Genomic DNA, 13,412 nt, shown 5'->3' on the forward strand with positions numbered 1-13,412 from the left:
GATCTACAAATTATTTTGTACAGAACAAACTTTTTGGCAGTCGGTGTTTCATATTTATTCATATGTAGACAGCATTTGTCGTTAGCTAGCTCATGTAACTCTTTTTGCATAAGTGGCAAAGATGACATTTTGGGCTTTTTCGTGACACTTCTTTTTGTCTCACATAGAGATTGGTTACATAAACAAATTCAAATCATCCAGGACAATAAACATTCTGGAAACTTACAACAAAGAGAAGGCTCTGCTTGTATCACATAGCATAATATTTTCATATCAATCACTAAGGTATTATACTTCAATGTTACATAATTATGGTAGATGTAAGTAGCACTTAATGTCATTAATGTTGAACCCCATTTTTCAGCTGATTCTAACTTTCTCAGATAAATCCCTTTTGGAGTGAACTATTCCAATGGTTATTTTTAAAGGGAGAAAATGAGTAAAATCAGTTCTGCTACTTCTGAATTATTCAAATATGCAAAAAAATACACTTTTCCATATGCTTTGAAAATAATTTTAATGCTGTAACTCAAAATGGCTATAGGTACGAACTTCAAACTTGTCATTTTGTAGATCTAAGAGGTAAAGAGAAAAATAGGCTAGGCCAGAAGAAAATCAGTTATGTATTTTTATGGTTTGAAGTGTTTTTAAGTTGTGAATTCAAATATGACCATTAAAACAAGGTTTCTTGCTGAACTTTTTAACTAGAGCAGTTTCTAATGCTGTACGCATAAACAAGTTAAGGATACCACGGTTAAGAATGTAGTTGTTAAACTCTGTCCCTGCAGAGCTCCTAAACTGTGCAAGACTGCAGTTCTGGTCCAGACCAAGGCAATGCAGGAAGAGTTTGAAAATTTCCCAAGCTGAAAAGCTCCAGATTTATTTTTTCATTTTTCTTAACACCTTCTAATCCCACAGCTCTTCCTTCCCCATCACCCCCCAGGAAATTAAATGCAAAGAGGAAAATACAAAGTTATATCAATGCAACAATAAGGACTGAAAAAAATCTCACACTCAAAAGACAGGAAACTCCAAACGCTGACATTGCTCCTGAAACTCTAATTTAACAATGCTGCATCTATTCGTATTTTCTATTCTTCCTTCCCATGTTCAATTTAACGTGTAATGTATTGCATGTATTACAAATGTGCATACCATAACAAATATAGGAAATATAATGTGGCAATGTTAACTTTGCTAGACCTAGCATTAACCTGCGGGTATTTCTGACATATCAGTTTTACATTTCCCATCCTTAATTATGCATAAACCATAGTTATTTGTGAATACAGTAACTATCTTTTGCTTTCCTAAACCATCTTTTTATCTAAGGATCTCAAAGTACTTTAAAAAACTGAACTTCATTTACACCCTCAGGTGCAGCATGGTGCAATATGCAGTGGGGGCCAACGTGCCTTGGAGCAATTCATGTACAAAAGTTTAAAGCTAACTTGGTGGTGCAAAGGGAAAGAACATAAACCCTTCCTCAGTTCAAAGCTCCTCCATAGAGCACCACCTGCCACATCTCTCCCCTGAGTAGTGCCCCTCTTTTGAAGCCACACTGGCCAGCTCTATGCTCCCCAGCAGAGCAAGTGTTTTAGGTGCCATGCCCCACTTCAATTCCCTTCAAGATGGGCTTACCACCAAGGGAGCCTGCTATCCTGAACAGAAACAGTCACAGCCCAGGGCTGAATTTAGTCCATTAATAAATTAAGCCCCACCATGCCGCTATGATACCCATTTCCTATGAGTTAAGATGAGGCACAGAAGTTACGGTCATACAGGTAATTAGGAATGGAATTGGGAATAGAATCAGGAGTCCCAGACTCTTACTGTAAATCACCAAAGTCAGTGAGGCTGATTCTCTTTTCCAGCTGCAAGAATAGGGGGGCCCCTATCCTCATGTTATCCAGACCCCAGTTCTGTCTGCTTAAGCTGCCTTTTTGCTTCCCCTATCCTCATGTTAGCTGGAACCCATTTTAATCTGCTCTAACTTGTGTCTGGCTGTTCATTGCCCTCTGGCTCTGAATAGCAGAGTGCAGCAGCACTCCATGATAGGGTGGCAGGCCCAGGACTTCCTGATGCTTCCACTGAGAAGATTCAGCCCCCTACCTCGTTCAATCCAAGGATGTGCTTTTACAGGTGTGTTCATTCCCTAAATGAAGGCAGACTCCAACTCAAAGCCCAAAATATGAAACTACCAAAGATGCTTCATGATGTAAGGCCCTATCCAGCAAGTGAGGTGTCCTACTGAAGGCAATGAAAATAAAAACCAAGGTGAAAGAAAATCAAAAGTCCTATACAAACATATCAACCAATTCTCAGATCAAACATATTGGCCAAATTCCACTCTGATACAGTGGCGTTGGAACAATTTTTTATAGTGGAAGTGCTGAAAGCCCTTGAACAAAACTGTAAACCCTGTATATGATGGAAAGCACTTCCAGCCAGAGGGTGCTGCTGCACCCGCAGCATCCCTAGTTCCAGCACCCCTGCTCTCAGATAGCCTGGAATAAGTCTAGGGTACTGAAAACTCCACTGATTTCATTATTGAACTGTAACATATTTCCCTTCCCACTCCACATGCTTTGCTTTTAACAACAGTCCTCATGCTGACAGGGATGAATTGAGCTTCCTGGGAAGTGCACCTAATGCTAATAAATTAGCAGGTATCACTGCAGAATATCCCAAGGCTAATCCCTCTACTACCCCATAAGTGGAGTATGCCATTTTCACAGCACTCAAAGCTCCCTTTCTATGTCAGTTTAAGAACAGAAAAATGGAATGCATAATTCTTACATCATGACAGCATCAAACAGAAGAAACTGGGAGTTACACTTGGGATGAATCTGGCCAAAGATGGTTATGTTTGTTGAGATTTTTTATGACAAATTTTAGTGCAGAGAATTTTTTTTTTGGGGTGAGAGGTAACACTTTCTTCCAATTAACATTTTAAAACAGATAAATGGGCAGTTGCCACTGTAATATATACACACAAGAGTTAATGTTTATCCCACTTAAGCACAGCATTTCATACAGAGAAATGTAATGTAGAGTGTGATAAATTAATACTAATAAGATCAAATGAACTATTTCCTTCATATTACAAAGGTAATGCACCTATTAAATATTAATACAAGCTTCATGAAATCCCGTTAGACTGTGAAAATGAAGAGGCAATTACTACCTCATTTACTGATTACCTTTTAATTTTTATTGAAGTATATTATTTGTTAAATAAATAGATAACAAGCTTAATTTCACAAATAGGACACAATAAAGTTTATAAGCCGAATTCATGCCTGGTCTATGTCCATATCTCAGTGGAGTTACGCCAGGAATCAATTCAGTGTTCTTGCATCTTTTTATTGTTACAGCTTAATCAACTTTTCTTACTATTAAATGTTATCTGCCTGTTGCTAAGATAATGGTATGAAAGTGTCACATGCAAAAATGTGCTTATATGGGCTATCATCCACTGAAAACTTAAAAAAAAACTTCAAAAACAGACTCCAACAAGAAACTGCAGAATTGGAATTAATTTGCCAACTGGACACCATTAAATTAGGCTTGAATAAAGACTGGGAGTGGATGGGTCATTACACAAAGTAAAAACTATTTCCCCATGCTAATTTTTCCCCTACTGTTACTCACACCTTCTTGTCAACTGTTGGAAATGGGCCATCCTGATTATCACTACAAAAGTTTTTTTTCTCCTGCTGATAATAGTCCACCTTAATTGATTAGTCTCATTATAGTTGGTATGGCAACACCCATTTTTTCATGTTCTCTGTGTATATATATCTTCCTACTGTATTTTCCACTACATGCATCCGATGAAGTGGGTAGCCCACGAAAGCTTATGCCCAAATAAATTTGTTAGTCTCTAAGGTGCCACAAGTACTCCTCGTTCTTTTTGGAGATACAGACTAATACGGCTACCACTCTGAAACCTGAAAACACATGCTAATCCTATAAATAATCCATACATTAACAGGAAAATTAATCCCTTTAACAAATAATGGCTCCCTCTCCAGGGCCTAATCCTGCAGTCTTTACTTCAGCAAAACTCCTATTGACTTCAATGGGAGTTTTGCCTAAATGTGGATTGCAGTGTTTTGCCCATATTTAGGAATAAATTATAGCATTAAGAGACTGTAACATTACTACAGAAATAAAAAGTCTATCACATGAAAATAATTTCAAAGCTTTCTCTGGTAGTGTCCAAGAAGACAGTTACAAAATAAAAAGGGTTGTACTGAATATATACTCCAGACTAGTGTATAGCTAGGCATCCTGGGTATCAGGTTTTTGAGAAAGAAATGACAGTATTTTTTACTCCTAACTTTGCGCATTTTGGATATTTGGTTAAACAGGAGAGTCCTTGCTGTTTGTTCTCTTTGTTTACACAAACGCTCTACAAAAAACAGATGTGTAGTTGATTAGTATTTTCAATTCTGAATTTATTGACAGCTCAGATGGTTTATGAACCAGAATGACCAGGAAAAGCTGCACAAATGGCACAGAAACGTGGTATTGTTTATAACACAGCCCCATGTTAGCAATGTTTCACTGAAAAATGTCATTGCCACAGTAACACAAACATCTCGCTTCCAACAGAAGTAGTGACTACGTACCTAATCCTACAGTCAGCTGGAAACTTTTAATAAGAAAATCAAATATAATAATTGGTTGTGGTTGTTAACTGGAAAATACTAACTGTCCAACAAAGGAAGGGTAGCAGTAACTGAAGTCAATGGATATACCCTGCTCACCTACCTGTGTGCCAGAAGTAAACTGTCAGTTTCTTGCCAACACTCGTGTGTCAGACCCTTATTACAATAAAGGTAAAGGAGCCACATTAGGACTAATTAATGCAAAATAGCTAACTACATACAGTATTATAGACTTATAGAAAGAGATCTTCTAAAAATGTTAAAATGTATTACTGGCACGCGAAACCTTAAATTAGTGAATAAATGAAGACTCGGCACACCACTTCTGAAAGGTTGCCGACCCCTGAGCTAGAGTGATGTCGTATAGCTTTCTGCAGGCTCTCTTTCATCATGGATGAAATTCACCCATAATAAGAGTGATCATTTCACCCACCACTGAAATGCTTCCACCTCTAGAGTGAAACATAGCAAGTGTTTAACAATGATAATACATAAGGAAAAAACCTTGAGGAATATTTCTTCTTTGAGGAATGTCAATATCTGCAAACCATTCTGAAATAGATTAAAGACCTCCGCATAGTTTTTTGTAGTGCAGAGGTCGGCAACCACTGGCACGCAGCTCCTGGCGGGCCGGGCCAGTTTGTTTACCTGCCGCGTCGGCAGGTTCGGCCGATCGCGGCTCCCACTGGCCGTGGTTCACCGTCCCAGGCCAATGGGGGCTGCGGGAAGCGGTGCGGGCGAGGAATGTGCTGGCCGCAGCTTCCCGCCGCCCCCATTGGCCTGGGACGGCAAACCGCGGCCAGTGGGAGCTGTGATCGGCCGAACCTGCCGATGCGGCAGGTAAACAAACTGGCCCGGCCAGAGCTGCGTGCCAGAGGTTGCCGACCCCTGTTGTAGTGTATTAATTTTTTATCACAAGTGCCTTTCAGAACCTGTGATCAAAAAAGCAGCACTATAATATTTCACAATGTAATGTTGTTCTGAACCCCAATAAGTGCTCTATTCTCATATACTTGCTTGGCTTTATTCTGTTCTCAGCAGTACAAAAACAATACAACTAGATATTGTTTCTAACAATAACTAAGAATATTATTCATTTATTGGAAGCTTAATAACAAAGTCACACATACAAGCACAGAGCTGTTTATTGATGCAGCATTTCACTTTAAGAGGTGTGTTGATTAACAGTACATGGAGTACTGCACATATTGACTTTTTAATCACATCTTCAACCACAAATCCAGAGCTCTTTGCTAGATCAGCATTGGTACAAGTAACATGGAAAATACATAAAGCTACGGACTCAAGATTTTCAAACATTTTGAGAGTACGGACCACATTTTAATACACAGATTGTCTTCATGACCATCTTCTCCCCTATTCACAATCACATAGACCACCTCCTCCCATTTGCAAGTGCATAACATCCCTGTGGCAATTACAGCTCTTGTTTATATGGCAAAAATATACTATGAGTATTTAATATATGTTTTATTTCTTTTACTGCAGTTTAGGAGCTGGAAATAAGGAGTCAGCACCATGTGATCAACCTGCTCTCTGTCCATCATCAGCAAGTGCTCTGTACACCACAGCTTGAGAACCTCTCTAAGACAGCATTTTTCAAAGTTCGGGTCATGACCCAGTACTAGGTTGTGGCATGTAAAGCACTGGGTTGCTCTGGTCAGCACTGCCGACCGGGACGTTAGAAGTCCCATTGGCGGTGCTGCCCAGCTAAGGCAGGCTAGTGCCTACCTGCTCTGACACCGTGCTGCGCCCCGGAAGCAGCCAGCAGTGGGTCGGGCTTCTAAGCAGGGGGGCCATGGGCAGGGCTGGCTCTAGGTTTTTTGCCGCCCCAAGCAAAAAAATTTTTGGCTGCCCCCGACCCCAGCCCTGGGCTCCCCCCACATCCCCCTGCTGTCCCAGAGCTGGGTTCTCCCCCCCACCCGCACTCCCTGCTGCCCCAGTGCCAGGCTTTCCCCCACCAGTGCTGACTCCGCCCACTCCCCCCTTGCCTCCAGCCGGTCTGGCGCTAGCAGGGTTGGGGTAAGCAGCGGGGCTCCCAGGCCGCGCCTCAGCCCAGGGTCCCTCCAGCTGGGGCGCCCACCTCCAGGACCGGCCGGGACCCGGGAGGGCAGAGCCGGGGGACCGCCCGGCAAAGGGCTGAGGAGCTGGGGCAGGGCAGCCCCAGAGGGAGTGGAGCCCTGGAGAGCGGGACGCGGGCCCCGCACGACAGCACCCCGGGCACCAGTCCCCACTATGGCCCCGCTGCTGCTGCTGCTCCTGGCCGCCCTGCCGCAGTCCCTGGGTGACTCAGGCCGCTCCGCCCAGCCCCGGCTGCGGCGCTGGAGGGTGGCTGCAGGCAGCTCCGTGCGCCCTGCGGGGCGGGCCCCAGCCCAAGTGTCCCGTGCTCAGAGCCCGCCCAGCCATAAGGTGCGGGCGCTGCTCCCTGACGCGAACCGCAGCGGCCCCTGGGCACCCCCTGTGCAGAACGCGCTGCTGCGCCAGGGCCGGCTCTAGGCTTTTGCCACGCCAGTGCAAAAAAAAAAAAGGTGGCTGGGAGGCCGCCCCTGAAAATCTGCTGCCCCAAGCATGTGCTTGGTTTGCTGGTGCCTGGAGCCGGCCATGGCCAGGGGTCTCTGCGCACTGCCCCCGCCCCAAGCACCGGCTTTCTGGACAATGGGAGCTGGTAGGGGCGGTGCCTGTGGGCAAGAGCCAGACCTGCTGCTGGCTGCTTCAGGTGCAGCGCGGTCTGCGGTGCCAGGACAGGCAGGAAGCCTGCCTTAGCACCCCTGCTGCGCCGCTGACCGGGCGTCACCCGAGGTAAGTCCACACCCCAATCCCACGCACCAATCCTCTGCCCCAGCCCTGATCCCCCCCAAACCTGGAACACCTTCCTGCACCCCAACCCCCTTATCCCCGGCCCCACCCCAGAGCCTGCACCCCCATCCCAGAGCCCTGACCCCCTCCTGCACCCCAACCCTCTGCCCCATCCCAGAGCTCACTCCCACACCCTGAACCCCTCATTCCCAGCCCCACCCCGTAGCCCTCACCCACACACCCCAACCCTCTGCCCCAGGCCTGAGCCCCTCCCACACCCCAAACCCCTCATCCCCAGCTCCGTTGGGTCATGGGCATCAACAATTTTCTTCAACTGGGTCCCCAGAAAAAAAGTTTGAAAACCACTGCTCTAAGACATATGGATGGCCTTTTGGCTGAAGCACAGAACTTGTAATAACAAGATCTCTAGCTCTGTCTGTGCCAGAGCCTTCCTGTGTGAAAGTTACTTCACCTCTCTGGACGCTAGTGTGCACACCTGCAAAATGGGAATACTTCCCTGTCTCACAGGGCCCCTTGAGGCTTAAGCCATTGTTTGTAAAGCACATTTTTAAGGTAAAACTGAAGGCTCCTGGTCTATTATCTTCTTTCCTGGGATGATTTACCTTCTATCTGTTCAGAAGATGACCATTAATCTCAGTGCATAAGAAAAATCTCATCTGCAGGATACCAAAGAAGTCCCACAAGATTCATGTTACAAGACTGTAAGCCCAAAATTCTGCTCTCAGGGTTGTTGATGGGAGATTTTTACAGGCAGAATGAGCAAAATACTGGAATCAAGATCCACCATATGTAGTAGAGAGCAGAATTCTGCCCTTACGGATTATGCCTTTTTTATACACCTACTTGCAGAGGCTGAACCTGACACAGGCAAAATCATGGAACTGTGTCCAGGCTGCAGGATCAGGCCTACAGTTTGTAAGTATCAATTTAAACAAAGACCGCACCAGTTATAACAGCTGTTGTAATCAGAATTTAGTACTAAAACTTGCAATCAGATCCAAAAATATGGCTTTGATCATCTGTTATTTAGTTATCTGGCTGCATCATGGCATTGTTACCTAATCTCTGCAAGAAGTACTACTAATTGCAAACCATTACAAATTGCATTATCTAAAGAACTGGGAACTCAGCATAACTGCTTATTATATTTATTTGTTCTCACTTCAGAGACAGTGGATTTATAGCACTACTTCTTCCTTTTGCTGCTCCCAGGACACACTTGGAAATGAGATGTTTCATCTTTAGGGGTTTGTCCTGGTAAAATACTCATATAAATCATTAAAACAGTCAAAGTGGTTTTGATTTTATTTTTGTAGGAACAAAAGAGCATGCCCTTCCTGAGATTTCACTCAGTCCCTACTCAAACTCTCACTGAGGTTAGCCCATAGACCAGCCATCATCTAGGACAGTAGTTCTCAACCAGGGATCTTGGGGTCACATGGGAGGCCGCAAGCAGGTTTCAGGAGGTCCGCCAAGCCTGGCCGGTGTTCGACTCACTAGGGCCCACGGCAGAAAGCCGAAGCCCTGCCACAAGGAACTGCAGCCCAAGGCCCTGAACGCCTCCACCCGGGGCTGAAGCCGAAGCCTGGGCAACTTAGCTTCGCAGTGCCCCATATGGCGTGAGGCCCTGGGCAACTGCCCTGCTTGCTACTCCCTAGCACTGGCCTTGGCTTTTATATGCAGAATAACAGTTGTGGCACAGGTGGACCATGGAGTTTTTATAGCATGTTGGGGAGGCCTCAGAAAGAAAAGGGTTGAGAACACCTGCTCTAGGACAGTGGTTTTCAACCTTTTTTCATTTGCAGACCCCTACAAAATTTCAAATGGAGGTGCGGACTTCTTTGGAAATCTTAGACATGGTCTGCAGACCCCCGCCTGGGGTCCACAGATCACAGGTTGAAAACCACTGCTCTATGCAGCCCAACTGGACTGTGGTGTGATACAGAACGACACTTCCTCAAAGGGAGCTCCTAGGTGACCAAGGGAAATGGGACTGTGCACCCCCCTTAGGATGGTGCAGCGGGCTCTTCTGCCTGTGTATTTTGCCAGCTCTGCCCTTGTGCACCTGTGCAAGGGACAGCCACAATCTGAGGCACAATTTCTCCTCACGCTTCCCCCAAAGTCCTTTTTCAACTGGAGGAGGAGGCATCAAACCCAGAAGGTAACAAGGAATGTGACTGCACTTGGTGTGTTTGTAGAGGAGGTAATGAACAGTGGCTGTAGGCATCCCTCTAAACAGGGGAAAGAACCTACAACATGCCTCAGCCAGGTCTGTAATAAAGAGGGGTATAACCTGAACCCAGGTGGCTCAAGTTATCACAGCAGAATTCCAGTCAGTCAATGTGTGGCAGACACCTCATGGAAAGGGAGCATGAGCTGTGAACACCAAGCTAGCATTTTGACTTATTCCTGGTGCGGTAGTGCCCCTATAGCAGTGGTTTTCAAATTGTGGGTCGCGATCCAGTACTGGATCTGGAATGTAAGGCCAGGCCGGCTCCAGCATTTCTGCCGCCCCAAGCAACAACAACAACAACAAAAAAGCCGCGATCGCGATCGGCAGTGGCAATTGGAAATAATAATAATAAAAAAAAGCCGCGATCGGCGGCGGCAGTTCAGCAGCAGGTCCTTCGCTCCTAGAGGGAGTGAGGGACCTGCTGCCCCCGAATTGCCGCAAGTGCCGCCCCTCTCCCTTGGCCGCCCCAAGCACCTGCTTGTTAAGCTGGTGCCTGGAGCCGGCCCTGTGTAAGGCACTAGGTCACAGTGGCTCTGGTCAGCACTGCCGACCGGGCCTTCAAAAGTCCCGTCGGCGGTGCTGCCCGGCTAAGGCAGACTAGTCCCTACCTGTTCTGACACCGCGCTGTGCCCCAGAAGCAGCCAGCAGCAGGTCCGGCTCCTAGGCGGGGGTCACGGGGCTCCACGCACTGCCCCCACCCCAAGTTCCTGCCCAATGGGAACTGGGGGGGGGGCGGTGCATCCTGGCAAGTGCCACATGGAGCTGCTTGTGCGCCTCTGCCTAGGAGCCAGACTTGCTGCTGGCTGCTTCTGGGGTGCAGCGCAGTCCACGGTGCCAGGACAGGAAGGAAGCCTGCCTTAGCAGCCCCGCTGCACCGCTGACCGGGAGCCGCCCGAGTTAAGCCCGTGCCCCAATCCCCTGCCCCAGCCCTGAGCCCCCCCCCCAACCCAGAGCCCCCTCCTGCACCCCAAACCCCTCATTCCCAGCCCCACCCTGCAGCCCTCACCCCCCCACCCCAACCCTCTGCCCCAGCCCTGAGCCCCTCCCACACCTCAAACCCCTCATCCCCAGCTCCATTGGGTCACGGGCATCAACAATTTTCTTCAACTGGGTTGCCAGAAAAAAAGTTTGAAAACCACTGCCATATAGCCCGGGAACTCCGTGTCTGAAGCAAATAAAGAAACAGACTGGAGAACTGCTAAATCAAAATCTCCCTGGGTAGTATTGTGCCTAAACAACCTTTTCAACATGTACTGGATGGCTCTCAAAAAGCAACTATGGGTGTGCAACAGTTTCCCAACTACCAGTAACATAGTAACAGGAACTGATCTCTTATTGTTTATTTTAACCAACCCTCTCCCCACTCCACGGTATTTCCTTTTTGCATGCAATTTAAGACAGCCTAGGACAACAGAATCTGCCTCTCAAAAACCTGCACACTTTGGTCAATGTTCACTTTCTGCCCTTCACCCTGCAATGGTCTAAGGGAGACAGAAAGGAGCACAAGTGCTCTCGATAACTAAAAACAAAATTCTCTCAGCCCACAAACAGGCATTTAGCAAGAAGGAAACAATGAAGTGGAGAAAGTTACAGAAAACCTAAAGATCTGCAACATTCTACACCAGTTCATCAGAAAGCTTATAGGAAAAAATATCCATTGGAAATATTCCAAAAGGAGGGATTTCAAGCAAGGGAAAATTGTAACCAAGCTGTTCAACCCATATAAGATTCTTTCAGGATACAATGTACAATATCCAAGCTGTGGATAAGTCCAATATAAGCAAAGTGCTGCCCTGTTCAGAACACCAACATTCTCAAAACAATTACCATTGGTAACAGACATACTAGAACAGCAAATAGAAAGTGACATTCTAGGTATGCTTTGAAATTCCTTTTTCTTCACAAAGACATTAATAAATTATTGTATAACAAACTAATCTCTGACCAATGAACCAAACATCAAGATTAAAACAGCAGAAAACCCGCTAGACAAGAAGCTTCCTTAAATTATTGAGCACCTGTCTCTGATATTCAGCACCATTCCTACTATCCCCCCAAGTAACCACTCTGAAACTAGCCCATGCCACAGAAGATTTTTAAAATACAGAAAGCATTTTAAGCAATTACTGTAACAAATTCCTACTGATCTCCTTCAAAGATGCACAATAACTCATTGGCCATGATCTTTTAATTATTTGGGCTTATGTTCCACACAAACATATATATAACTGGCTAGCCCGGTTAAACTTGTATTACTTCCTATTACTATTATGTCATATTTTTAAAAAATCTAGTACGTCTTTGAAAACGGTAACAAAATGCAAAGATGTAGACTCTGCGAGGCCTCTTCCAAACAGTGGGTCTAATTCTGACCTCTCTTGCACCAGTTTTGCCCCTGAGTAACTCCACCAGAGTTACTTCTATTTTACATCAGTTGAAGTGAGATCTGATTTAGACCTACTATCCTACATCTCACCCGCTATTGCCTTTCATCATTGGAGCTGCAAACAAGAACCTTGGGTATAAATATCACCTGTGATTAGCTCTCACAATCCTGCTCCAAAGAGTCTTGTAATTCTCTCTCACTACTGTGGGACTAAGAGTTTATCACCCCTAACTGACTCTCTCATTTTTGTGCCACAAAAGTGATTCCATTGTACATGACCTGCGAGTGACCTGCCTTTCACTCGTCTCTCCCTCTGCTTGTAGCTCCCTTCTGGGGCTGCAGCCACCCCGAGTCCGCACACCAGCTACTGACATGACTACACTGCGACACATGGGTGTCCAAGAGGCAGAACTTCACCCGCAGAGAGCCGGCTGAGGTATTGCCTCGGCCCCAGGCTGCAAAACAAAAACACTCTCCCCAGAGGCGCCGGCGGCAGCAGCAGTAACACAGGGACTCGCAGCGGGCAGGGTTTTCGCGGGCTGGGGATTAGCGCGGAGCAGCAGGTGCTAGGGCAGGGTGGAGGAGGCGGGCGGCACCTGCCCTAGGCGGCCGCGCGCTCTTACCTGACCCGGTTGTCGCGGAACTTGCTCTGCTGGGGCTGGTTCAGGTAAATGGTGCGGGCTGCTGCCTCCGCCTGATCCGCTGAGGACGTGGCTCCGGACATCTCATCCTCCGCCTTCTTATAGCCCGAGGGGGAACAAACGGGTCCTGCAGGGAACAGGAGCAGAGAGAGCCCGAGTCAGCGAGCAGCGCGGGAGAGACTCAGAGCAGCGGCAGGGAGATGCTGCACTGTGCACGGAGCCCCCCACCCCCCATGCAGCTCTCTGGCCCCGCTGGGCTGCAGCCGCTGCCTCTGGCGGCCGCCAGCTCCTGGCTCCGGAGTAGCTGCAGCAGCCCGGGTGTTGCACTCCCCCGTGTCCCAGCCCTGTGTGTGCAGAGCCGCAGCACAGCGAGGGACGCTGCTGCCTGAGCGAGGGAGGCACAGACCCTGCCCTGCTCTCGCCGAGGCCGCTAATCATAAACACAGTAACAGCAACAAAAGGAGACACCCCTCCCTGCCCATCACAGCCGGTTAAACCCACCCACCTGTCCGCAGCAGCCTTTGCCGGTCCCCAGAGCCCCTGCACATGATGGTGCCTTATGGGGTGGGGTATTTGGGGGGCGGGGCGGGGTTATTTTAATGGGTACGTGGATAGATGTGAGTGAGAGTACATGAGCT

The 13,412-nt window shown here is 47.0% G+C and overlaps 1 protein-coding gene across 1 annotated transcript in view; it reads right to left on the reverse strand.

Annotated features, from left to right (window-relative positions):
- The window catches only part of LOC113406801 (phospholipid-transporting ATPase IB), a 408,364-nt gene extending 395,492 nt beyond the window's left edge, over positions 1 to 12,872 (reverse strand). Inside the window, exon 1 of the mRNA XM_029911979.1 lies at positions 12,757 to 12,872. Coding sequence (XP_029767839.1) covers positions 12,757 to 12,857 — 101 coding nt within the window. The 5' untranslated portion in view covers positions 12,858 to 12,872. The remainder of the gene's footprint in view (positions 1 to 12,756) is intronic.
- Positions 12,873 to 13,412: the final 540 nt, after the last annotated feature.

This window comes from Terrapene carolina, unplaced genomic scaffold, assembly GCF_002925995.2.
Source record: "Terrapene carolina triunguis isolate 2854851 unplaced genomic scaffold, T_m_triunguis-2.0 Scaffold141, whole genome shotgun sequence".
NCBI lineage: Eukaryota > Metazoa > Chordata > Testudines > Emydidae > Terrapene > Terrapene triunguis.